The sequence below is a fragment of the Polypterus senegalus genome, chromosome 2 (genome assembly GCF_016835505.1).
Source record: "Polypterus senegalus isolate Bchr_013 chromosome 2, ASM1683550v1, whole genome shotgun sequence".
In the NCBI taxonomy this organism is placed as follows: domain Eukaryota; kingdom Metazoa; phylum Chordata; class Cladistia; order Polypteriformes; family Polypteridae; genus Polypterus; species Polypterus senegalus.
In genome coordinates this window covers 92,972,742-93,000,349 of record NC_053155.1, presented here as the reverse complement: position 1 = coordinate 93,000,349, position 27,608 = coordinate 92,972,742, and the positions used below count along the sequence as shown (strand labels likewise).

At 36.8% G+C, this 27,608-nt stretch overlaps 1 protein-coding gene across 1 annotated transcript in view; it reads right to left on the bottom strand.

The window, feature by feature from the left end:
- ctsc (cathepsin C) overlaps positions 1-27,608 on the bottom strand; it is a 48,482-nt gene that overhangs the window by 17,085 nt on the left and 3,789 nt on the right. Inside the window, exons 2-5 of the mRNA XM_039744168.1 lie at positions 17,131-17,276; positions 11,383-11,543; positions 10,240-10,395; positions 4,741-4,859 (exon numbers count right to left, since the gene is read on the bottom strand). Of these exons, the coding sequence (XP_039600102.1) occupies positions 4,741-4,859; positions 10,240-10,395; positions 11,383-11,543; positions 17,131-17,276 (582 nt within the window). The remainder of the gene's footprint in view (positions 1-4,740; positions 4,860-10,239; positions 10,396-11,382; positions 11,544-17,130; positions 17,277-27,608) is intronic.

Sequence of the window (27,608 nt, the reverse complement as noted above, 5' to 3'; positions counted from 1 at the left end):
AATTGGTCACTTAACATGACCTCCACAGCCAGGGCGCCGTAGTGTTTTTACTTCCTTAGCTACCAAAGGAAGGCAAGCCTACCTCTCTCCACTTTAACCACATTCTATAGGTGTGGTATAGCAGGTTCACAGCTCAGATTAAGAAAGTCCAGTCTTTTTAAATAGATAATCGCCGCACTTGCGGCTTAAAGAGGGGGCATGGCAGTGTGGCTGGAGCGATTCCAAGGTGCATCCGTGATTGAAGCCGGGAGCTGCTAATCACCACACCTGAGCCACGTCCCTGAGAGAACGATAAAAGACTGGACAGCGAAAGGGCAGAATTGGGGTAGTGCAAAAGAATGGACGAGCCAGCTAGCTGAGTAAAAGGAAGTTCAGCGTGGTCAAAGTACCAGATAATGTGAGCAATCTGCCCCAAAAAGGGATGGATCGTGCCCACTGACTATGTGGAGGAGTCCACCCTAGGGATCTGATGGATGACCACGTGTGCAAAAAGGAAGATGGGAGGACAACGGACCCTAAGAGTTGTAGCAGACGCCGGCGGAGGCAGCTAAGACGGGGGGTTGGTGAAGAGAGGACCGCGGCAACTGAAGGCTTTTTGGCTGAGCAAACCTTAGGAGAGCTGAAGAGACTGGGAAGGAGCTGTGTCTGGCTGGTGTAGCCCCAATGTCTGCTGCTGTTTTAGACTTTTTGGGATTTTATCTTTTTTTTTTTAAATTTGGACATCTGAGTACAGTACTGCACTAATTTATTTGAACACTTTTGGTTTTAATAAAAGCACTTTTGCGCTTTTTTGCATCATCCCCTTGCTTTGTTGTTTCTTCACTGTCCAGCTCATCCAGTGACATTACCGACAGTGTTGGGTTCAAGAGCACCCCAAAAGCCAGATGGGAGCATGGAGCAGAACCCGCATCGTCACAATAGGGTGCTATCAAGAGGGTTTGGACCAAACGAATCACCATCTGGTTTGGGAACTACAGTGTCTCTGACTGTAAGGCACACAGCAGAAAAAAATAATCAGGACCTCTCTGCCCACTATTAAAGAGAGCTTTTGCATAGTAATAAAAACAAACAATAACCATAACTGATAAAAAAACAGCATTAGTAAAAAATGTACTGCATATAAATAACATACGAGCAGATCTGAAGGCCGGAGGACAGTACCGAGTACGGAGTCTGGACAGCCAAGTGGTAGAAGCTGTTGTAGAACCTTGCAGAGCTGGTTTGGATGCTACAGTACTTTTTGCCAGACAGAAGTGGGGCAAAGAGGCTGTGGGAGGGAGTGATCCTTTATAACGCTATAGGCTTATTGGAGAAGCCAGAGAATTTTAAGATTATACTTTATATTAAAAAAACACTCCTATGCAATCCTGTTCAATGTGCAAGAACAATAATGCAAAAATACATAATAAAGTTACACGTTATAAAATATTTAAGAATTAGATGTGTCAAAAATTAAATCTCCAAACTTTTCCTTTGTTTTCTGGACAGCTGCCATCCAATAATGCAATCCTGGAAAGTGACTGGGGGCCTGAGAAGTGGAGAAGTGCACTGGTACAGATTTTTTAAGAATAAGGGTGATGTGCAGAACTATAGTAACTACAGAGAGATAAAATTGATCAGCCACAGCATGTAGTTATGGGAAAGAATAGTGGAAGCTCGGTTAAGAACGAAAGTGATGATTAGTGAGCAACAGTATGGTTTCCTGCCAAGAAAGAGTACCACAGATGCAGTGTTGATGGAGATGTATAGAAAAGGCCAGAGGAGTTGGAAACAGCACCACATATGCGCTGTTTGCTCTTGGGTTGATGCAGAAATTTAGAGAAGGCCAGAAGGAGATGCATTTCGTCTTTGTGGATATGGAGAAAGCATATGACAGGGAGCCTCGAGAGGAGTTGTGGTATTGTATGAGGAAGTCGGGAGTGGCAGAGAAGTATGTAAGAGGACATGTACAAGGGAAGTGTGACAGTGGTAAGGTCTGTGGTAGGAGTGACGGATGCATTCAACATGGAGGTGGGATTACATAAGGGATCGGCTCTGAGCCCTTTCTTATTTCCAATGGTGATGGACAGGGTTACAGATGAGATTAGACAGAAGTCCCCTTGGACTATGATGTTTGCCGATGACATTGTGATCTGTAGCAAGAGTAGGGAGCAGGTTGAGGAGACCCTGGAGAAGTGGAGATATCCTCTAGAAAGGAAAGGAAAGAAGGTCAGTAGGGACAAGACAGAATACATGTGAGTGAATGAGAGGAAGGTCAGTAAAATTGTGAGGATGCAGGGAATAGAGTTGGCGAAGGTGGATGAATTTAAATACTTGGGATCAACAGTACAGAGTAATGGGGATTGTGGAAGAAAGGTGAAAAAGAGAGTGCAGGCAGGGTGGAATGGGTTGAGAAGAGTGTCAGGAGTAATTTGTGACAGACTGTTATAAGCAAGAGTGAAAGGGCAAGTCTACAGGACGGCAGTGAGACCAGCCCGATTACCGGGAGCCCGGGATTCCCGGACATTTTTCATTCCCGGGAATGAAACTGCTGTAATTCCCGGGGAACCATGAACGGCCAAGCTCACATATATAGCGTGTAAAAGTGTAAAAATCGTATAGTTGAAAATAATTAAGTGTCACGTTTTTTTCGCCCACGGTTTAGTTGTGTGTTTCCAATTAATTCAGTCAACAACACACCAGCAGCTGTCAGTCTCCCAGCTCCCACTAAGACGGAGCACAGTGGACTGGGAGGAGTCTGCACTCTGCTCACGAATGCCGGGACAGGGCAGACTTCAATGACGTCTGTCAGACAACAGCTTTGAACAGCAACTTGAAATTGCAATGCGTCAGTCTGCTGCATCCACATTATCCGTACCAAGAAACTTGCCATCGCAGAATGATGACAAGAAATTGGATGCATCAGTAAAAGCTGAAATGGCGGTGTTTCAGAGCAACGGCAAGCACGGGCGTTGTTTTGACAAAGTGTATCAGTATCTGATGACTGTGCCGCCTACTTCAGTGGAGGCAGAGCGTACTTTCTCAGCAGCTGGCGTACTCTGCAAGAAGGTGCGATCTCGCTTGGACGACCGAACGCTGGACACGTTGTGCTTTCTACGCTCTTATTACCGCAACTAACTAGATACATGTACTTATATGACAGCATGAAATGCTTGTGGATAAGGTTAGTCTTTTATTGGTGTCAACATATTGCAGTAGTTTTATTAAAAATAGGTGTCAGTCGTTCTAAAACTATTCACATGTGAGATGCCCGTGCACTGTGTCATCCCCAGGAGCCCGGGATTCCCGGGAATGGAATGCAGGATTCCAAAATTCCCAGGCATGGATAAATCGGTCCTGGAATGAATTCCCTAGTTTGGACATGTGCAGAGGAGAGATGCTGGGTATATTGGGAAAAGGATGTTAAAGATAGAGCTGCTAGGCAAGAGGAAAAGAAGAAGGCCTAAGAGAAGGTTTATGGATCTGGTGACAGAAGACATACAGGTGATGCGAGTGACAAAGCAAGATGTAGAGGACAGGAAGATATGCAACAAGATGATCCGCTATGGCAACCCCTAACGGAAGCAGCTAAAAGAAGAAGGAGCAATTTTACTTTAAATATTTTTTTTTATGGACAGCAAAGTTTAACTTTAGCTTTATTGAGCAATATCCTTTTCTATAGACAACAAATTTCAAATACAGTTTCAATATAATACCTGTTCAATAAAATCATACAGCAAAAACAGTGAATTTTTCATTGAACGATGTTTTATTTAACTTCATTTTTCATTTCTGCTACTGAATATTTGTAACACTTCTCTTAGATAATTAGTTCATTTTGGAATCTGTTAAGAATGAGTAATGTTTAGATTTTTTGCTAAAGATTCAGATAGATCATACTACAAAGTTAAAGGTCTAGGGACATATTTTCAATAAAATAAAACTTAGCTTTAGGAAAACTTTAACGTTAATGAATTTTCATGTAACAATATCTGCTAATGAATTAGGTGAACCATGTTAAACCAAGACAAACTAAGCATAAAGTGCAATGTATTGTTTTTTTTTATTCTCTTTAATAATTATTCATACTGTACAAACTGTATATTTCTACCTTGGCTTCATAAACATTTCTTATACAATTCTACAGACCTGGTTACTTAAATTCAATTCCCTTCTCCTTAATTTGTACTCCAGCAAGGCAAGATCATTCTGTTCCAAGAAACAGAAACATGTACTGTACATAATTGTACATAGTTGGAGCTCACAGTGGCGAAATTTGTAGAAAACAATTCTATGTGACACAGGTGACTTCTGACATAACATTGACCTTTCATCTCATTTAAAAAATAAATACCTGGCTTCAAGAAATGGCTATTTTGGTCAAATTGCATTTAAAATGTGGCAACGTACCCTTAAAATGTTCAGTTGGCTTTCATAAAAAAAAAAATCAGTTTACATTTAATTGCTTTATACATAGAATGAATAACAAATCAACATTAACACTGCATTTCTTCCAAAATGCCACAACAATGTGGAAAGGTAATGCATCATAAGTAAGAACTTAGACTGCAGCTTTACTGTTGATTCAGCCTTAAGCTGCAGGTTGGCCATGCTGTCATTCAGAGGATGATATAATGCACTCTGTAACTTGAACAAAGAATGTAAAAGGCATTTTTTAAGTAGCATGTCCCTAAAGAAAACATTCTGTGCACAGAAAATTACAACTTGGTTAACATTCACAAAAAAATAAATTGGAGATACCTTGGTTTCGGACAGGACTTATATAGTTAACTCCATTAACATTCCTCCAGTCCCAAGAGTCAGGTAAACGAGAAGTTAGTTTAGCAATGTCTGCAGACACAGTAGCAGGCTTCGGACGTCTGTAAAATTCAAAATCTCATTGGCAAAATGGATTTTATTTTGTATAATACAGTATTTAAGATATCAATCAAATAACATTGAATCTTATTCAAAAGTAGTATAGAACTTTTTGTTAAAGCTTCCATTACCACTCCACAGTGGCTTCTTTATTTTTGGAGCATTAATTGGGAAATTGTTGATCATAATTATGATGATCAGCAGGAGGGCAGAATAGTGACAGTGACATGCTTCAGAATGAAAGTAAAGAGATTGCTGTTTTGTTTTTGTCTGTGATTGACATTCTGTACTATATGTGCTGTTAAAGGTGTTCAAAATGATGAAGCTTTATACTGTATTTGAATGTGAGTATTATGCCAAAGAATTTCAAGAATCAAAAAATAAAATAAAAAATATGTCAGGAGTCAGGTGTTTAGAATTGGAAAAGGCTCAGCTACTAGGCAGGGAAAGAGATAGGTTAGTGGAAAAGAAAGAAGGAAATGGAGGTCTTAAAAAGTATTACTCCGAGTGTTCTGAAGACTAGATAGGATAAAGACTTTACTATTTTATTGTACCACTGTCCTTTGTCACACCTGGTGTATTACCCTACCCTTGTACATTATCTGTCATATATTAGAAAGCATTCTTATTCAGTACAAATGTCTTATTTGAGTTTTTTTGGGTGCGGGCATGAACAAGAGTATCCAATAAAATTCACAAAAGTTAACAACACATACTTAAAATGTGTGCAAATAACTAACTTTTACAAATTAAAAAAGTCATACATATGTAAACAAATTACATCAATCACCATTTTATTTGTCTTATTTTATGCTGCAGAATCATTACCATTTTTGCAAAAAAAAAAAAAAAACAATGTTTCCTTTTTGCATGTTACAGTCTGTTGCAGTTTAGTTGTGCTGCTGTCCACACTTTTACTCTTTACGAATGCTGATGTAGTATTAAAATTAATACTGTATACTGAAACAAAAAAATTTACATTGAAATATTACTGTGAGACACAGTTAATCAGTTAAATTGTAAAATTTTCTGGAACTAGAGATGGTACTAAAATATTGAATTAACTGTTTAACTGCCTGCTTACTATATGAATTATCATCATGAAAAGGGAACCCTTTACTTGATATCACATGTATTTCAGTAATACACCATGTTTAATTGAATTTTACAGATCAGGACCTGTTACTTTATAAGGATTATTTTTAAACAAACAGATGTAAACTGATCTTGAAAGAGAAAGAGTACAAAAAAGTAAATGAAAAATAAAAACATGCATAATCAATATTTCAAAAATACTTTATCAGCCACCACTGATATCAGCTATCACACTCGTTAAAATAATCATTCATTTCTATTGTATTTTTCTCTAAACAAAGCAAATTTAATTGGACTTCATGCTGATCTCTAACTATAGACTTCGAAAAGTAGCTGTCAGACCATACTCGCATCTACATCAGTGGAGATTTTTCATATTCAGGAATATCAAATTCATATTTCTAGTTGGTTAGCTTATTTTGTCATAAGTGGCATGGATAGCCTTCTAATGAGGAAAGAACGTCTTTTCCTTTTCAGATATGGATTCCTTTACAGCGCTTCTCTTTTAATTAACTAATCTGGCCATCATGTGGCTTTCTATTCTGAAAACTCCTGCTGACTGGAGCGCTTGGAATCTGATATATACAGTACTTCATCCAGTGTGAATTTCGGATCCTCCACACAAACAAGCTGACATAATTGAATGAAATGCAGAGAAGAGCACAATTAGTGCTTTTCTCTTGCTCCACCTGTCATGCATGGTTAGGCTTTGGGAATTTATACAGAAAAAAACCTCAGTGAAGTAGATTGTGATTCGTCCACCACCTCATAATACATATAGTAACTGTACTCAATACCGTCATGTAATGCCACCAAAAAGCAGTCTTTTATATAAACTGGAACAGTGTGAAGTCTTTAAGTGTTTCACAAAATAAATTAATGAAGAAATTAAATAGTATAGTGTAATGATCTGTGAGTGCTTCATTGTTATTTAGCAGACACACTAATCCAAAGAAAAATGGAATAACCACCACCACAAGTTATTTTTGTAATCACACAAAACATTCTTCAATGGGCTTTAACAGGCTGTTTAATTCTTCTTTTTTTGGCTGCTCCCGTTAGGGGTAGCCACAACAGATCATCTTGTTCCATATCTTCCTGTCCTCTAGATCAAAACATTTTTGTGTTTATTGATTTTTTTTATTAAACAAAAAAGCTATATATGCAAAATACTTTTTACTGATTAGCCTAAAATTATAAAGTAAAATAATAATACAGAACATAATTTGAAACTAGAGTGCTATAAGTTTAGAGTGCAACAGTTCTGGGACTAGATAAAATGTTTATGTTATGTTTACAGGGATAATACAGCTGCAATTACAGGAGGTAAGCATAGGGATAGAAAGCCTTATTTTCATAATGCTTTTCTAAAGAGGTTGGTCACAAACTTCTGTGTACACACATCTTTCAAATAAGAAACACTGCATAAACTGTAAAAAGTTAATACTTTATAAGTGCTATGTTGCTGTTATGAAGAAAGTATAAATCTGGACTTAAGTGCAATGACTTTGCAAGAGGAGTATGGGATTTTGGTGTAAAGTAAGATAGCACTAGGAAACAACCTGTATAGTGCACAGCAGGGGTCCCAAACTCCGGTCATGGAGGGCAAAATGGCTGCAGGTTTTCATTCAAACCCATTTCTTAATTAGTGATTTGTTTTTGGTCCTAATTAACTTCTTTTGAATTCATTTTATTTGACTTGCTCTTGAAGACTCAGACCCATTAATCATTTCTTTTTCCTTAATTAGCAGTCAAACAATAATAAGACACAAAATAAACCAAAACATGATCAACATTGTCAATCATACAATATCTAAAAATTAAACAAAGGTGAAGGTATCAGGAATGCTGAACTGCTCAGGTCCTCAAAACATTTTAACGGTGCTCTTAGAAAAAAGAAAATTATCAATTTTGGAAATGTATGCTGTTGCGCAATGAGAGCAGCAACAAGCCATGGAATTAAAGAACGGGTTTAACTAACAACAAGAATCAGAGCATAATTAAGCAATTGGTCAGAGTGAAACTGGTTGGAGTTTGAGGCTCTGACTTAGTTGGTCTTCTGTTGTTTCACTCACTTTACATTTCATTTCTCTTTGGGTGCTAAGGAAAGAAATGAAGTAATTCTGAGGAACGATGAAGAAATTCAGGGGAACAAATCTTAAAGAACAAGTCAATTAAAATTAATTCGAAATAAGTTAATCAGCAGCAGAAAATGTGCACTAATTAAGAAAAGGGTTAGAATGAAAACCTGCAGCCACTGGGACCCTCTGGTGTAGATATCCTTGAAACACACACAGCAGAGGGGCTAACTCAAATTGTTTTAGCCAGGCTGTTTCTAATGCTCATGCACAGTTCTGATTAGATTTTCTTCACTTGTATTTGCTTCCTTCTGGTATTCACTATCCAAAGTGACTACAAAATGTAGCAAGCTTGTTTCATTCTATTTTTTTTGTTCAAATAAAATATACGAAACAGATACATAATGACTTTCTACTGTATTGGGACACAGCTTAAGACAGATGTGTGTTGCTTTCATCTTAGAAGCCGTATAATTCGTAGGCACATAGTATTCCTATTGCTCTCTGCAACAAGAAAGCTTCTTTGTATCTTAGTAGCCCAAAAACTGTCAGATTGCAGATTCATAGCAGCTCTTGGCTGGTGGTGCTGTAGAGCATATTCCCAGACTGTAACAGCCTTGTCCATGCAAATCCGTATTTCAAATGAGGCTGAAGTCATTTGTAGTATACTATATGCAATTGTTTTTGTCTGCTTTCTAACTGTTAAAGCAACAAGTTCATGGTTTCATTGGAAGTCCCATAAGGGAAATTACTTGAAACCACCAAGCTTTTTCAAGACACATTTGAAAATACTCACATGGGTATGTATTTTTAAACACTTAAATGAAAGCTATAGTTGTTGACTGTATGAATTAAATTTTCTAATGCAGACCCAACAGAAATTATAAAAGAATAAATAATTTCAACTTATGTTTGTGACATGAACTGCCAATGCTATGTAAAAAGTATATAAAGCCCAAAGCATATTCAGTATTTGTTCAACATATACTGTATGTCAATTGAAAACAGAAAACCTGTACGCACACATGCCTGGTGTAAAGCGATCTGTGAAATAGTTATTCCAAAAATAAAGAAGTTTAAAACCTAATACGCAAAACATTTTAACCATCATAGGTTTTAAAAATATTCCGATTTCCACTCACATCCTTAACATAAATAGGTAATGGTTATTAGCTCTAAAAGGAGCACAGATAGCTCCTGCCATGTAACTGTGTATTAGACTATAATTGGAAAATGAATAAAGTAAACACTGCAGAATAAGTTGGCAAATATTTGACATTTTATCGCACACTAATATAAGTGTACCAGGTCCATTCTTCTGTAATACTAATATACTGAACTAAAGGTAATGTTGCTTTTATATTTAAAAGCTTAGCTGATGTTTCCGGGATTGGAATTAGCCATTCAGTCACTATGTTGACAATATGTATGTACTGTATATGTATATACCATTTTTATGCATTCTGTACTGTTGGTGGAGTTTTACTTAAGTGAACTCGTCAAGACACTGAATACAGCAATGCATTACAATCCAAGTGGATTCCTTTTATTTCCCCATCTCCAGTATCATAGTACATTGAATATTTTTATTATACATTTTAACAAAAACCAGTAAAGGACTTTACCTTTATATTATATCTGTCTGGGATTATTTTTCTTCTACGTTTTCCCAATGCCTTGTAGTCTGACCTTTAGCACACACAAATGTGCTTAAGTATATCGATAAAAACCTTAAATTCAATTTGTGTTCTACCATGTTTATTTTATATTTGCCATCTGTGAGGCATTCTGGACAGCGATGTCATCAATTGTGCGTTACAAAAATGAACTTAATTGAACCGGAGTCACAGGTCTATAAATAGTGAAAAAAGTACCATATCTGTTTTTCTAATGTGTTTTGCATAAACAAACAAGCTTGTAGAATGACAATATTTTACTGAAATAATTTGTAAGTCTTTACTTGATATAATTATAGTATTTATTCCAAAATGATTAATTGTCCTGGATTTTAAATATATCTCTTTTTATTTTATAACACCTTTAAGATTGCCTACTATGCCAAAGAATTTCAAGGATCAAAAAAATAAAATAAAAAAGCAAAATGTAAGTATCTGTCTGTGAATTCATGAATAAAGATCTACAGTATATGAGAAACTGACAAAAGCCTAAAAAAAAGAACTAATTTTGCTTTAAAATCTTTGAATAGTACCTGGAAATATAGGATCCATGTCCTCCAGCTCGTCTGATCAGCTCCTCCCAAGAGAAAGATTCAAGCTCCTGGTAAACTGTAGCAGTCCATGATTTCTGCACGGAGTTTATTGCACTGACAAACTGTGGGTTTGTTTTAAATGGCTGCTGAAGAAGCCTGTTAAGGTTATAAAATTTTTTTTTGAAAATGTACAAATTCTCCACACTATTTTCTTTTGAAATCAGTAACAATTTTTGTCACTACTGTTATTTATAATCTCATTTCTAAATCAATATTTATATATTACATCCACTGGTAAGGTTATATTTCAGAGAATTTTGATTAATTAAGCATAACAGGAATACAAAAAATACCTTACTTTGTTTTGTACTTTTATAAATGGTACGGGATCAAACTAACAATAGTAAGGAGAACTGCAATAGTGTTGAAAAATAGGTTAATCATGCCAATAAATAAATTTCATATTTAGTAAATTAGTAACTAAGGAAATATTTTCTCTTTTACAAATATTAGTTCTAACACAGGTAATACAAACATTTTATAAATGATAGGCGATCTAATTGTTTTAGGAAAACAGCACGGTCAAAAACAACATTTTTAACCTTTATATAAAGAATTACTTATTAGCCGACAAAAATCCATTCCAGTCTATCCATATTAAAGGCAAAGCAACACAATACAATTTTATCAATCCATCCATTTTCTCAAACAGCTTAACTGACATGTGCTCAAGGTTATCCAACATGGAAGGGACAAAGTTTGCAAGGCATGCTGGTCCACTGCATACTACACCAATCAACACTCCAACACATAAAAGGTAATTTATGGTCATCATTCAATCTAACCTGCATTCAGTTCAATTACAAGAGAAAGCAGGTTCAAGTAAACAAAAGGTCTCACACATAGTGACCAGGCCAGATGCTTAGAAAATAACTGGAATAACATGCCACTAAAGAAAAAATTTTAGTAATTACAACGATCTCTGAAAGTACACTCAAAAGTAATAAAGCTGAAAACAAAAATATATTTGCTGAATACTACATTACAGCAGGATTTTTTTCTCAACAATATATAATTAATATACTGTATATAATCAAATATATTAGTTACAGGGTATTGTGATTTTTTTCCTCATGCACTTACAAATGTTTATGGTTCAGAACAGTATTTACAGAAATACTGTGTGGCAAAGAATTCAACTTCTTTCCAAGAAAACATGCCCAATTATGCCCCAGGACATCATGAACCCATCCTGGAAGAGTTTGATCACAATAGCTGATAACTTCAGAGCCTTTCTGTTCATACTGATGAAGAAAAAGAGTGAGAGAAAGTGACAAGAGAAGATTACACAATGTGCAAGACAAAATGTATAAAATATTTATTTTTATACTCGCAATCATGAACATCACTTTACTCTTAAAGGGACTACTATAAAACTATGAAGAAACAAAAGTAGCAGCAAAGCCCCTAGCTTTAAGTCTGATCTGCTTGCATGATCTCTTCCCAGAGAAGAGAGACTGGATTTGTAAATCCCACTCTGGTTCTTTATCAAAAAGATCCTTTAAGATATGTCAGTGGTCAGGTGACCCAGGAGATGCTGGAAACAAGTTACATAGAGGGAAGAGAAACAGACACAGGTGCAGAGAGACAAAAATAGAAAAAGAAGGCATTTGCTTCTGCAAAAGATATCATCTTTTAAGTATTTGTTTGTTTACAACATACTAAAACAAAAACATTTTCCTTTTCTTCTGTACAGATTTTTGTTCACATACATTTTCTTAAAAATGCTTTTTCCACTTCAGTATTGCAGAGACAAAAAAACTGGCACAAGGTACATAGTGAGGATAGAATTACGCATACACCTACATAAACTAAAAAATTTACACTCATATATCAACCAAATATGGACATGTTTTGAATGTAGAAGAAACCCGGAGAATATAGACAAATTTTTTGTCAATATGCTCTATACAAACAATGGATGAACAGAGAATCCAACACAGGCTCTTAAAGCACTGAGGCAGTAATATTAAATGTGCCAATATGTAGCCTGTGATAAGAAGATTTAATTGAAAGTATTTCTTGCAAAAATATAACCGAATACATAAAATTACCAAGTAGAAAATGTTATACATTGTTTAAATTTGTTCTGGCTTATTACAAATTTTTTGAAGGAAACATAAAATACATATCTTGAGTGTGGATCTGGACAGAAATCTGGGGTGAGCTATAAATCCTTAAGCTATATACAAAAATGGAAAGAAGTCAGCTTTATTTCAAGGAGTGGCACAGGTCTTATGGTTGAAAATTCTACATATGTTCATATTTAACATTTATGTTCATGTTCTATCATTCTTTACTTGCAAGTGTACCCCTTTATTAAGTGGTATGTTGGGCAGTGGCATCACAATAAGAGATGCCAACAGGCTGAACAAGATCAATAGAATGTATGACTCTCTAAAGGCAGCAGTAGAAAGAAGAATGTTGTTTGAGCAGCTGGCCATCATAAACAAATTTTTACACCGTCTGTATTAGATCATTTCTACTGCAGTGTTCCATGGAAAGCCATCAGGTGGTCTTTATAGACTGCTGGCATCTAACTTTACAATATACTTCAGCAGAAGTGTGTCAAAAACACTACTGGGACTTCTTTATACCAACAACAATATATCTGCACAGTGCCTCACTATCACTCTGACAGCCAAGTCAGAATTATTTTTTTTTTTATTATTATTTAATTTTCTTGCTTTATAGGCATTCTGGTATGTGTTTAGAGCAAAATGTGTATGTGTATTTATTTATTTAAAATCTGTAAAAAGCCAAAATTTTCCTCTGGGGACAAAAAAAAAGTTCTATCTACCTATCAGTATTTATATGTTAATTGTAGATAAACTACAGTATAGACATGTAAATATATTTTTAATCATTACTGTTTAGTGTTTAAAGACATAAAATACAGTATAGAGTTTTTTTTATGTATGACTGACTGCCGTTAATATATTTCTGGTGTAGGAGCCGAGGTCTCCCTAGAATCCTGCAATGCATCTTGCATTACACCATCACTTTTTGAAAGTAGGCCAGTTCCTGCTTAAAGTATCTTTTGTTGAGGTTTATATATTCTCACCATGTTTTCATGGATTCCCTGAGGGCACACATACATCCTCACACAGCCCAAAGATGTATTGTTATGTGAATGGATGTACACATAAGAAGTTTGACAGAAAAAAGGAGACTATTCCATCTATTAAGCTTGTTGGGCCATCTAAAAGCTGAATTGACTCAGTATGTCATCCATGTACATTGTGATGGATACTCAACCCTGTTCAGAGCTGGCAAATTCCTATGAGCTTTCAGTATTCATATAATTTACACTATATTGGTAATACAGAAGTAAATACAGTAGATAGAACTTTATTTGTCCCTGGTAATTCAATCCAATTAAACTAATAATGTGCAACCTGATGTTTACTAGGGATACACAATAAAAAATGCTGTTCATTCAATTTAGGTCCTCTGCATTCTATTACATCAACAGAATAAAAACTTAAAAACAATTTATTCATTATTACATAAGGTAGAGCAACTCAAATTTCAATCACCTACCAGATGTTGCTTTGTTCAGGGAACATACAAGTGTCCTAGTCATAAAAAGTCTGTGGCCAATGAGGGTGTAAGAAGGCTTGAGGGGAATTTCTGATTTGCACCAAACTTTTAGTTGATACAGAGTTTAGTTTTTGCTGTCATTTCAGGCATCCTTTTTTATTTAGAGTAAAGTACGTTATCCATCTATCAATAGTCTGTACCCAGTTATTCCAATACAAAATAATGGAGCCTGTCCTAGCACTGACAGGTACAAAGTAGGATCTAGCCGTGTATGAGGGCTGGACACGCACACACGAGGCCAATTTTGAATAGCCAATTAATTTACATTACTGTTCCTGTTACTATGACATGGAAAGAAAGCTTTCTGCAAACAGAAAACATGTAAATCCCACAAACAGAGTGACTGGCTCAGGATTTATAGCTGCTGAGGAAACAGTATTAACCACTACATGACTTCACTATCATGGTTGCATCATGTAGTTCGTTTTGATCACCTTCTGTAGCAATTCGCCACTTCTAGGAATTGGCAAACAGCTTGCTCTACAGCATATCCTCCAGAGGAAAGCAAATGTGGAAATAACTTGCTGTTGTATAAGAACAAATCAGGCAGTGAGAATAGTTTTTTTTTCTGCATTGATGCATAATTACAAAACATAATTATCATCATTCGTTTATTCACAATCATGCTAGACTTTACTTTACATGTTATTATAATATTCACTTTTGTTATTAGTGGAATTAGGAAAAAATAAATATTAATTGGTAAAGAAACCTCACAGAGAAAAAGTGGAATCGTGTATATATATATATATATATATACTGCTCAAAAGAATTAAAGGAACACTTTTTAATCAGAGTATAGCATAAAGTCAATGAAACTTATGGGATATTAATCTGGTCAGTTAAGTAGCAGAGGGGTTGTTAATCAGTTTCAGCTGCTGTGGTGTTAATGAAATTAACAACAGATGCACTAGAGGGGCAACAATGAGATGACCCCCAAAACAGGAATGGTTTAACAGGTGGAGGCCACTGACATTTTACCCTCCTCATCTTTTCTGACTGTTTCTTCACTAGTTTTGCATTTGGCTACAGTCAGTGTCACTACTGGTAGCATGAGGCTATACCTGGACCCTACAGAGGTTGCACAGGTAGTCCAACTTCTCCAGGATGGCACATCAATACGTGTCATTGCCAGAAGATTTGCTGTGTCTCCCTGCACAGTCTCAAAGGCATGGAGGAGATTCTAGGAGACAAGCAGTTACTCTAGGAGAGCTGGAGAGGGCCATAGAAGGTCCATAACCCATCAGCAGGACCAGTATCTGCTCCTTTGGGCAAGGAGGAACAGGATGAGCACTGTCAGAGCCCTACAAAATGACCTCCAGTAGGCCACTGGTGTGAATGTCTCTGACCAAACAACCAGAAAGACTTCATGAGGGTGACCCAAGGGCCCCATGTCCTCTAATGAGCCCTGAGCTCACTGCCCAGCAGCATGCAGCTCGATTGGCATTCGCCATAGAATATCAGAATTGGCAGATGCACCACTGGTGCCCTGTGCTTTTTACAGATGAGAGCAGGTTCACCCTGAGCACGTGACAGAAGTGAAAGGGTCTGGAGAAGCCATGGAGAACATTATGCTGCCTGTAACATCATTCAGCATGAGCAGTTTGGTGGTGGGTTAATGATTGTCTGGGGAGGCATATCCATGGAGGGTCACACAGACCGCTACAGGCTTGACAAAGGCACCTTGGCTGCCATTGGGTATCAGGATGAAATCCTTGGACCCATTGTCAGACCCTATGCTGGTACAGTGGCTCCTGGTGCACGGCAATTCCTGGCCTCATGTGGTGAGAGTATGCAGGCAGTTCCTGGAGGATGAAGGAATTGATACCATTGACTGGCCACCACACTTTCCTGACCTAAATCCAATAGAACACTTCTGGGACATTATGTTTTGGTCCATCCAATGCCACCAGGTTGCACCTCAGACTGTCCAGGAGCTCAGTGATGCCCTGGCCCAGATCTGGGAGGCGATCCCCCAAAACACCATCAGTCATCTCATTAGAAGCATGCACCGATGTTGTCAGGCATGTATACAAGAACACAGGGGCCATACAAAGTGCTGCGTACAATTTTGAGTTGCTGCAATTAAATTTGGCAAAATGGACTAGCCTGCCACATAATTTTTTCACTCTGATTTTTGGGGCGTCTTTGAATTCAGGGCTCTGTAGGTTGATCATTTTCATTTCCATCAAACGATGTGGCATCCTTTCGTTCCTAACACATTACCCAGTCTATATCAGTATAGATATCCAGGAGGATTTCTTTTTCCCATTGAGATCTGATGTGTTTTCAAAGTGTTCCTTTAATGTTTTTGAGCAGTTTATTTTGTTAACACTGAAGCTCAAAAAAGAATGGACCAAATTTTATGAAGTTTTGTGGACATTAATCTTATGAAGGCAACTCAAACAGCCAATACATAGCTAGGAAATTGTCAAAAATATTGCAAGGCTTTGTAAATTTGGGTTCAGTCTTTCAAATGTCAAAAATTTCAAATAAAGGAATTACAGTAACTAAACTCTTATTAAAAAGAAACTTTAATATTTTATACGGTTATTAAAATTACACAGATATTTATTTATACTTTATATTTATATTAAATATTTTATTTATAAAAAAAAAAAAAATCCTACTTTACGTTTTAAACCGAGCGCCTTTAATTTGGGTGCCAGCTGTGTGACAAAGGGTTCAAATTCTACTCCTACTACTGTATAAATTTTAACATCTTAAATGAAACAATGAGTAAAGGAATGAGTACAAAATTCACACTGTCAATCAAATGTTCAAATTTAGAAATAAACATTAAACTAAAGTATTTCATACATCAGTTGCATACAAAACAGTTTTAATAGCTTTGCCTTTAAAGCAGATGAACATTGTTTATACATTAAATAATACAGTATATGTTTATAAATGATATGAACCAATATTAACTAAGGAAAAGCCATAAAAATAGACTACTATCCTACACAAAGCTTATAAAGATGTAAGACTACAAATGTAATCCCCATTAAAAAGAGAATAAAAATGACATCATATCACTAACTTAAACAGATAATTATAACAGTAAGTGGAAATGGTTTGTTTAGGCTGAATCTGCTCTCTACCACTTTGAACAATTGCTTATACAGTAACTAATTTCTTATTTTCTAAAAGATAAAAGGCATAGTGAAATAGTATGTACAAAGGAATATCATGCCACTACAGATTATAGTTTAGAAAATGAAGTACCTTGAAAAATCCAAACCACTTATAACCTGATAAAACCACCTCAAACCCTTGGTTGTAAATCAATGTGAAGAAGCCTAAATTTCCCAAATCATCTGATGCCGCATCAGGTTTTTCCAGATGAACTGTTATAGTTTTTACAGATGGACCTATAAAAATGAAGGGAGATGTTGTTATTATTAAGGTAAAGAAGATAACAACATGCAGCTACATGCTACTGAACTATTAAGCTTATTTTTTTTGGGAGCACAATGGCTCCTCTTTTTACGGTAGAGGGACAACAGCTGAAGAGGGCCTTACAACCATGTAATAACAATTAGCTGGTTAGAATATAAATGACTACAAAGAGGGTGGTTAAGAAAATAGATGAATATTAAGATTTTATTCATATGTTTACTGTGTTACACTGTTGCTCTGCCAGAGTGTGGGTTGACATGATAGCATTGTAGAGTTGCTGCAGAATTGTCAGCAGTATATCCATGATGCAAATTTTCTATTCCACCACATCCAAAAGGTGCTCTATTGGATTCAGATATGGTGACTGTAGGGGCCATTTGAGTACAATGAACTCATGATCCTCATGTTCAAGAAACCAGTTTGAGATGATGTCAGTTTTGTGACTTGGCATGTTATCTGCTGGAAGTAGTCATCAGAAGATGGGTACACTGCGGTCATAAATCAATGGACATGGTCAGCAAACGATGCTCAGGTAGACTGTGGCATTTAAACGATGCTTAATTGGTACTAATGGGCCCAAGTGTCAAGAAAATATCCCTCACACCATTAAACCACCACAAGCCTGAACAGTTGATACAAGGCAGGACGGATCTATGCATTCGTGTTGTTGACGCCAAATTCAGAAATTACCATCTGAATATTGCAGCAGAAATTGAGACTCAACAGACCAGGCAACATTTTTCCAATCTTCTAATTTTCCAGTTTTGGTCAGCCTGTGCAAATTGTAGCCTCAGGTGCCTGCTCTTCAAGAATGGCACCCAGTGTATTCTTCTGCTTCTATGGCTCATCTGCTTCAATGTTCGACATGCTGGGTGTTCAGAGATGTTCTTCTGCATACCCCGGTTGTAACAAGTGGTTATTTGAGTACTGTTGCCTTTCTATCAGCTCGAACCATTTTAGCCATTCTTCTCTGACTTCTGGCATCAACAAGGCATTCCCCAACAACTGCTGCTCAATGGATATTTTCCCTTTTTTGGACTATTCTTTGTAAACTCTAGAGATGCTTGTGTGTGAAAATCCCAGTAGATTACCAGTTTCTGAAATACTCAGACCAGACCGTCTGGCACCAACAGTCATGTCATTCTCAGAGTCACTGAAATCACCTTTCTTCCCAATTTTGATGCTTGGTTTTGCTGCCAAGTGATTAGCTGGTTAGATATTTGCTTTCACAAGCAGTTAAACAGGTGTTGCTAATAAAGTGGCCGGTGAGTGTATATATCTTACACTATCATGTCCGGAAAAAAATAGAACTAAAAAAAATTAAACATTAAAAATACAATTGGCTTACTGACTGTAAAACCATTTAAAACAGAATCTTGCAGCCACAGTGTTCCCATAGGCATGAACTTGACAACCACCACTCAATGCATATTTAAGATGTGAAAACACTATATTATTTGCTACAAATGATTACAATGGAAACTGGCTAAAATCCAAGAATTATGTTCTTTAGTTTAGAATACTATGATAAATTACTGATGTTTTTAGTACTAGGGTGTTGTACCGTGTTAGCCATTATGAAAGTGGTGAAAAGTCAAGCAAAATTATACCTTTTATTGGCTAACTAAAAAGATTACAATATGCAAGCTGTCGAGGCAACTTAGTCCCCTTCTTCAGGCAAGATGTAATGTTTAGGAAATTGTTGTAAATTCTGGTTGTTTTCATGTTGTACTATTTTAAAGATATTTTGAAATGCCAAAACCATACAATGTGTCTTCTTCCACAATTATTTACTGGTTTCAAATTCCACCACATTGCATTTAGATCAAAAATGCTACTTAAACAAAAAATCATTTTTATATGTACTGTAAGAGCTGATTAAAATTCTTTTAAAAAGTAAATAACTTGACAACTATTTAAAATATGCCTATAAAATTTCTTGGTCAAGAAAAATATTACTGGTAAACTAATGACTAATGGAAACAGAAAGTAAATCATATTTCACATCATAAGCAGATCACAAGGTTATATTAGACTAAAATATTGAACCAGAACAAAATAATCATCACCTCCCATGAGAACAATTAAAAAAAAAAAAAAAAGAATGGTAAACATTTCTAAAATACCTTATCTCTATAATGAAAATACATCTATGCACTAATATTCTTGTAGTTATTGTACCAAAGTGTCTTTTTATTAGAGTGGCATTTACATCATAGATGCATTTTAAAAAGTATGTTCAAGTCAAGTGATTCTGAAATTGCATAGCAGAACATTTTGTAACTACTGTAGCTCATAATCCATCGCAAACATCTGTGATTATGAATTTCAGTAAAACAAACACCAAACATTCAAATATTGACAAAACCATCAGAACCACGGATACAAAGATGGTAAGTGTCACAGAGCAAGTTTATGTCATTTTTTTATTTGAGAGTGGATCCTTGATCAGGTCTTCTGATTTTGTTGTTGTCTGTTTTAATGTTAGTTCAATATTTTGCCAGTGCTATAGTACAGTGGTTAGCACTGCTGCTTTGCAGCTCCTGAATTCCAGTAAAGGAAATGCCTGTGTGTAGTTTGCACTGTCTTTTGGTTGTTACTTTGCTCCAGTTGTATTCATCTGATCTTGCTCCCTGTGACTTCTTTTTGTTTATGATATCAACATTGAAATTAAAGGGTGTCATGGAAGAAATGCCATAAAAATTGAAAGCGGTACTAGAGACAGTAACAAAAGAGGACTACAGGAAATGTGAACAGGAACAGGAGAGCACTATGACAAGTATATTATATCTGGAAGAGGGTATTTTGATGGTGACTAAAATGGAATTTCTGAAAATTTTAAGTTTTTTTTTTTTTAAACAGTTACAAGACTTTTTGCCAATCCATATGCCTTATGTCATTTGTTGCCATTGTAAACCATGGCTCCCAAAACATTGGCCAAGCAACAATGTCCACCAAAAATACTGAATTAATCTTTTGAGCCTAATCATTAGTGCAGCTGTTAATAATTTCATGGTCTGCTTGTGATTCTGCTTCTAGTTTGTAAACTTTCCATTACTGGAGAACAACCAATCAGAATTGGTAAATGGTGATAATAATGGGACTGAAGTTGACCTGTAACAAACATTAACAGAGAGCTAATAATATGATTGGCTTAACTCTAAAAATGTGAATAACCTTTCACCAACAGAAGGTGGTGAATAGAACCTCAATGTTATGTAATTCAGAGATGATAAAAATAGAATGGCAAAAGAGGGCCATTGGGTAGGTATGGCTAGAGCCTTAGTAACCTTGCTACAGTAGATGGCAGAACAAAACCTCTGCTTGTATGGGAAGACAGGGGTATTCTGGCCATTTCTGGATTAGCTGCTATTAGCCAGAGATTTAAAAAAATCTTCTAGTCAAACACTAATTAAAACTAAAAAGAGGATGAGGAGGAGGATGACAATGATCCAACTGGGAGCAGAGAAAGTTGGGCAAAACTGTGTAAGATATGTTGAAAACTTGGATTAAAGAAAATATTCAATGTTTTGTGGCAATATGTATAAGGCCCCCTACCACATAGATGGAGGTGCAGTGAAGGTCTAGTATCATCTATACCAGGGCTATTCAATTAGGGACAGACATTCAAACCAAGAAATTTAGCTAGGCCAGACATTTTCATCGGCCGGTAAGTAGCAGGTAATTAAAATGTTTAAATCAACACAAATTAAAGTATTTAAAAACATGTTTGTTCATTGTTTCCCTTTTAAATTTGGTAACATCAGCACATCCTGAAAACACCAGAAGTGATTCTACTCTGTTGGGCCCTTGGGCAAGGCCCTTAACCTGCAATTCCTTCGTCCTGGGCATGATATTAATCTGCATCCAGCCCTGCAAGCAGGCCATTCAACTTGCAGGGAAAACCTGGTGGTTGGTGGCAGGATTGGCACGCCAGCCACCATAAAAAACTCACACTGTTACATTGTGGTGCTGAGGTGTCACCTACCATACTCGGGTTCTAATCCAGGTGGTTCATCATGTCGTGGGTATATTAACGGGTTGTAATCAGAGTACACTCCCAACCTCACTCTGACACATGCATATCAAAAATGTATATAAAAAAACAAGCAAAAAAAGCTATAACTGAACAGAATCTGAGATAGTAGAAATATTTTTTATTCCACTTTTGAAATAAAAAAAAACCATTCAGCTCCCGTCTGACTCAAGCACATCTCAAAGTGCAGAAAATCAAAAACTGCACAGTATTAGCAGTAACATTTGTTTCCCTTTTGAAATATGAAATCCTCTCCCAATTTAAAGGGGTGGTTGTGACAGGCAAGGGATTTTTTTTTTCATTGAACTTAAACTATTTTATTCATATGGTTATAATCACTTATATAGGACAGAGTTTAAATTTGAGTTCTAAAACAAAGCCTTTCCCATGGAAATTGTTCTTTATTTCCCACAAATAAATTACCCGAATTAATGTTTAAGAGCAAGGCACCACATATGACATTAAAGTGGATATGAACATTTATTTTAATGATTTGTCTTTAAAATGTCTTTGTACTGAGTTCTTATGTATCAAGTAATGAATTATTAATTACAATCATTTTTTACTAAATCTTATTTTCTTTGGTGATAAGCTCCTGTTGAAGAATTTATTGGTAACAGAACATCTTCTGCACATACCAAAATCACTGAGCTAACTAATGAAGTTGCATTTTTTAAATCATTTAAACAAAAAGTTTACTGTAAATCACATAGCAGTCCAGTAATATGACAGCAATATACTTGCAACCTTAAAACGTAGACTTCATCACACTGCTGTGCATGACAAAACAACAGGCAGGCAACTGCAAGTATATGTTTACTAATGAACAGGCTGGCATTTTGCATTAGGTATGCGTTAAATCAAAAGAGAAACGGCATGCAAAGGTGCATGAACACACGGAGATCGGTGACAATCACACCTTAGTGTGCCTGTGTGAAATCAGAAGTGACAACTGAATTCCACAGGGCACAGATATCCTTATAGCAGGGAAGGAATTTCAAATGTTTTGCATGCCTATCTTTTGTTCTGGTGACCTGTTGTGTCAAGTTTCAATGATTTAATTCACCACTGGTGAACTAAGTAGAAATGATAATCACTAGAGCCTATTTTTGATCGCATTTGCAGTTGTTTTAGTTGCAGCCTGGAGACCTGCGGGGACCACAGGCCGGGCCATTCAGAGGTTGCTTCTGGGCCGCATGTGGCCCGGGGGTCGCCATATGTATTTGTACAGTAATCCCTCGCCATATCGCGCTTCGACTTTCGCGGCTTCACTCCATCGTGGATTTTAAATGTAAGCATATCTAAATATATATCACAGATTTTTCGCTATTTCGCGGATTTCTGCGGACAATGGGTTTTTTAATTTATGGTACATGCTTCCTCAGTTTGTTTGCCCAGTTGATTTCATGCAAGGGACGCTATTGGCGGATGGCTGAGAAGCTACCCAATCAGAGCACGTATTACATATTAAATAAAACTCCTCAATGATATGCTTCCCGCGCGCTGCTTCACACGCTTAAAAGCTCTAACAGCCCATATTGATTTTTCATTGTTTGCTTTTCTCTGTGTCTCACTCTCTCTGAGAAATGCAGGCAGATACTTATCCATCATGCAATACCATCAGGGAGACGTATGATTAGCCCCATTATCTGCTCCTGACGGAGGGGGTGTGAGCAGAGGGGCTGTTTGCACAGTGGCTGTTGGCTTAGAAGATATGGGCGCCTGTAAAAAAAAATGCTGAAAGGCAACCTTCACATTGATACCTTTATTGCGCCACTTTATCGCGGTGCTTGCATACTTTAAAGCGCAATAGCCCTATTGATTTTTGATTGTTTACTTTACGCTCTCTCTGACGTTCTCTGCTCCTGACGGCACACCTTGAAGAGGAAGATATGTTTGCATTCTTTTAATTGTGAGAAAGAACTGTCATCTCTGTCTTGTCATGGAGCACAGTTTAAACTTTTGACTAAAGGGTGTTACTTTATGTCTAGAGGGCTCTAATAATGTTAAAAAATGTATTTAGAAAGTCGTAAACAGGTTTTCAATGCTCTAACTGCAAAAATATTACATTTACAAATAAAGAATCCTACTTCTTGGAAATCCATTTATCTGTCTGAAGCGGATCAACCGCTATAAACGAGGGTTTACTGTATAACTGTGCGGAGAATATTTATAAACAGTGTGGGAGAGTTTCTAAGAGCTTAAAATATATAAAAATAACCATACAAACATATGGTCTCTACTTCGCGGATTTTCACCTATCGCGGGGGGTTGTGGAACGCAACCCCCGCGATCGAGGAGGGATTACTGTATAGTCCTGATCTGAACTATATAATGTATGTGTACGAAATATAAATTTACATAGTCATGTGTACAGGACTTTTTTTTCTTTCTTAAATATAAGGCATACAGGTGCCGGTCATAAAATTAGAATATCATGACAAAGTTGATTTATTTCAATAATTCCATTCAAAAAGTGAAACTTGTATATTAGATTCATTCATTACACACAGACTGATGTATTTCAAATGTTTATTTCTTTTAATTTTGATGATTATAACTGACAACTAATGAAACTATTCACACTTTTCCCACATTTTGTTATATTACAGCCTTATTCCAAAATGGATTAAATTAATTTTTTTCCTCAGAATTCTACACACAACACCCCATAATAACAACATGAAAAAAGGTTTTTGCAAATTTATTTTTCGCCCATTCCTCTTTGCAGCACCTCTCAAGCTCCAACTGGTTGGATGGGAAGCGTCGGTGCACAGCTATTTTAAGATCTCTCCAAAGATGTTCAATCGGATTCAACTCTGGGCTCTGGTTGGGCCACTCAAGGACATTCACAGAGTTGTCCTGAAGCCACTCCTTTGATATCTTGGCTGTGTGCTTAGGGTCGTTGTCCTGCTGAAAGATGAACCGTCGCGCCAGTCTGAGGTCAAGAGTGCTCTGGAGCAGGTATTCATCCAGGATGTCTCTGTACATTGCTGCAGTCATCTTTCCCTTTAACTTGACTAGTCTCCCAGTTCCTGCTGCTGAAAAACATCCCCACAGCATGATGCTGCCACCACCATGCTTCACTGTAGGGATGGTATTGGCCTGGTGATGAGCAGTGCCTGGTTTTCTCCAAACGTGACGCCTGGCATTCACACCAAAGAGTTCAATCTTTGTCTCATCAGACCAGAGAATTTTGTTTCTCATGATCTGCGAGTCCTTCAGGTGCCTTTTGGCAAACTCCAGCCGGGGTGCCATTTGCCTTTTACTAAGGAGTGGCTTCCATCTGGCCACGCTACCATACAGGCCTGATTGGTGGATTGCTGTAGAAAAGGTTGTCCTTCTGGAAGGTTCTCCTCTCTCCACAGAGGACCTCTGGAGCTCTGACAGAGTGACCATCGGGTTCTTGGTCACCTCCCTGACTAAGGCCCTTCTCCCCCAATCGTTCAGTTTAGAGGGCCGGCCAGCTCTAGGAAGAGTCCTGGTAGCTTCTTCCACTTACGGATGATGGAGGCCACTGTGCTCATTGGGACCTTCAAAGCACCAGAAATTTTTCTGTAACCTTTCCCAGATTTGTGCCTCGAGACAATCCTGTCTCGGAAGTCTACAGACTTATCGTTTGTCTTCATGCTTGGTTTGTGCTCTGACATGAACTGGCAACTGTGGGACCTTATATAGACAGAAGTGTGCCTTTCCAAATCATGTCCAATCAACTGAATTTACCACAGGTGGACTCTAATTAAGCTGCAGAAACATCTCAAGGATGATCAGGGGAAACAGGATGCACTTGAGCTCAATTTTGAGTTTCTTGGCAAAGGCTGTGAATATTTATGTATATGTGCTTTCTCAATTTTTTTTATTTTTAATAAATTTGCAAAACCTCAAGTAAACTTTTTTCACGTTGTCATTATGGGGTGTTGTGTGTAGAATTCTGAGGAAAAAAATTAATTTAATCTATTTTGGAATAAGGCTGTAACATAAAATGTGGAAAAAGTGATGTGCTGTGAATACTTTCTGGATGCACTGTGTGTATATATATATATATATTTTTTTTTTACAAACATGCGTATGTGTACTCTTTATATATCAGCATACAGATCAGATAAAGAAGATTTTTTGCACACACACAATTTTGTAGAATGTGAATTCAAGAGAGTGGGTGCCGAAAAACTGAAAAAACATCTTCAAATGGTCATCTACCAAGCATTTGGGATAGAAAAAAATTCAGCTTCAGAATATATAAGATGACTCATAGGCTTACACAACATACATTAAGCACAATAAACAGGTATTCTGGGATTTTACAATTTAAAACTTTGTATAGGTTTAAAAAACCAAGACAAAAAGTCAGTGTAGCTGAGCCAAATGGTACATGTTTAGAGACAAAACAGAATAAAGCCAATGTCGCATTACGTGGCTTCTATAGATTTACACAACTGAAAATTGCTTAAAAAAAAAAAAAAAAAATCTTTTAACGTGACATGGACTTAAGACGCACTTGATTCTTCATGTATCAGACCACAAGTGAAATTAATTAATCCAAATTACAGTAATCCCTCCTCGATCGCGGGAGGTTGCGTTCCAGAACCCCCCGCGATAGATGAACCACGAAGTAGAAACCATATGTTTGTATGGTTATTTTTATATATTTTAAGCCCTTATAAACTCTCCCACACTGTTAACATAATTAGAGCCCTCTAGACATGAAATAACACCCTTTAGTCAAAAGTTTAAACTGTGCTACATGACAAGACAGAGATGACAGTCTTTCTCATAATTAAAAGAATGCAAACATATCTTCCTCTTCAAAGAATGCATGTCAGGAGCAGAGAATGTCAGAGAGAGAGAGCGTGCGACAGAAAAGCAAACAATCAGAAAATCAATACGTGCTTTTAAGTATGCTGAAGCACCGCGATAAAGCGGCATTTTTTAGAGGAGCGTCCGTATCTTCTAAGCAAACAGCCTCTGTGCAAACAGCCCCTCTGCTCACACCCCCTCCGTCAGGCGCAGAGAATGTCAGAGAGGGTGAGAGAGAGAAAAAGCAAACAATCAAGCACCGCGCGGGAAGCATATCTTATATCATTGAGGAGTTTTAGTTAATATGTAATACATGCTCTGATTGGGTAGCTTCTAAGCCATCCGCCAATAGCGTCCCTTGCATGAAATCAACTGGGCAAACAAACTGAGAAAGCATGTACCATAAATTAAAAGACCCACTGTCCACAGAAATCCGCGAACCAGCGAAAAATCTGTAATTTATATTTAGATATGCTTACATTTAAAATCCGCAATAGAGTGAAGCCACGAAAGTCGAAGCGCGATATAGCGAGGGATTACTGTACACGTAATAAAGTGTTTAATACTGTATTACTCCCTCCAAGATACAAGCTGAATTGGATTTTGAAGTCTCTTTTAGTTATTAATTAATTTTGGTATTAGTACAGGCAGAAAAAAAATAAAAGAAGATAATCATTGTTTAATTTGTCTTAAAGAAATAGACAATACAGTGCATAACTAGTTTAACTTCAATATAAAAAAGCAGCAGAAGAATTAATTTTATTATTTGTTAAAGGGCTGTATAGGTACTAAATGACTTGGTCTTGTAAATAAGACCTACATATGCACGATGGGTTACATTAAAAGTTTATCTGTGTTATGCCTGCACTAACTTTAAAATAAAATAGCCTGCTTTTTCACCTGACCATGACTTCAGGACAAATAGTTGTATAGATGAAGTGAAAACATCTGATGTGAGTGTTTAGTTTCAAAATGACAATTACACTTCAGCTGGTAATTATTGGTCTGGTTAAAATACAGGAAAGGAATTAATGATTGGTATTTGTACAGTAATTATAAAACTGTAAATATGAATTTTATTTTAAAATAAAAGTTTTTAAATAAATATTCTCAGACTAAATATGTTTCAGTCTTGGTTAAGTATGAGGACTTGTGTGCCTTAATCATTCTTAAAGCTACAATGTCTGGAACTGTGTGTTCCTAATAAGAGTTACTGAAAGCAAATTAATCTAAAAAGGGTCCAGAGAAAAAAATACCAACAATTTGGCCCTCATGAATGTTCTAATTAAATCTAAGAGAACATTGCCCAGAACATGAATACCCAGCTCTGCAAGTAAGCCTGAAAGAGGTGACTGCTAATAGGCCCATGACATCTGGTGAGATTCAGCCTGAAAAAAATTACATGGGTCCATGATGTGGGCTCAATGCCAGAATGGCAATGAGTGATTGCCAGGCATAATACCAGTAGGGT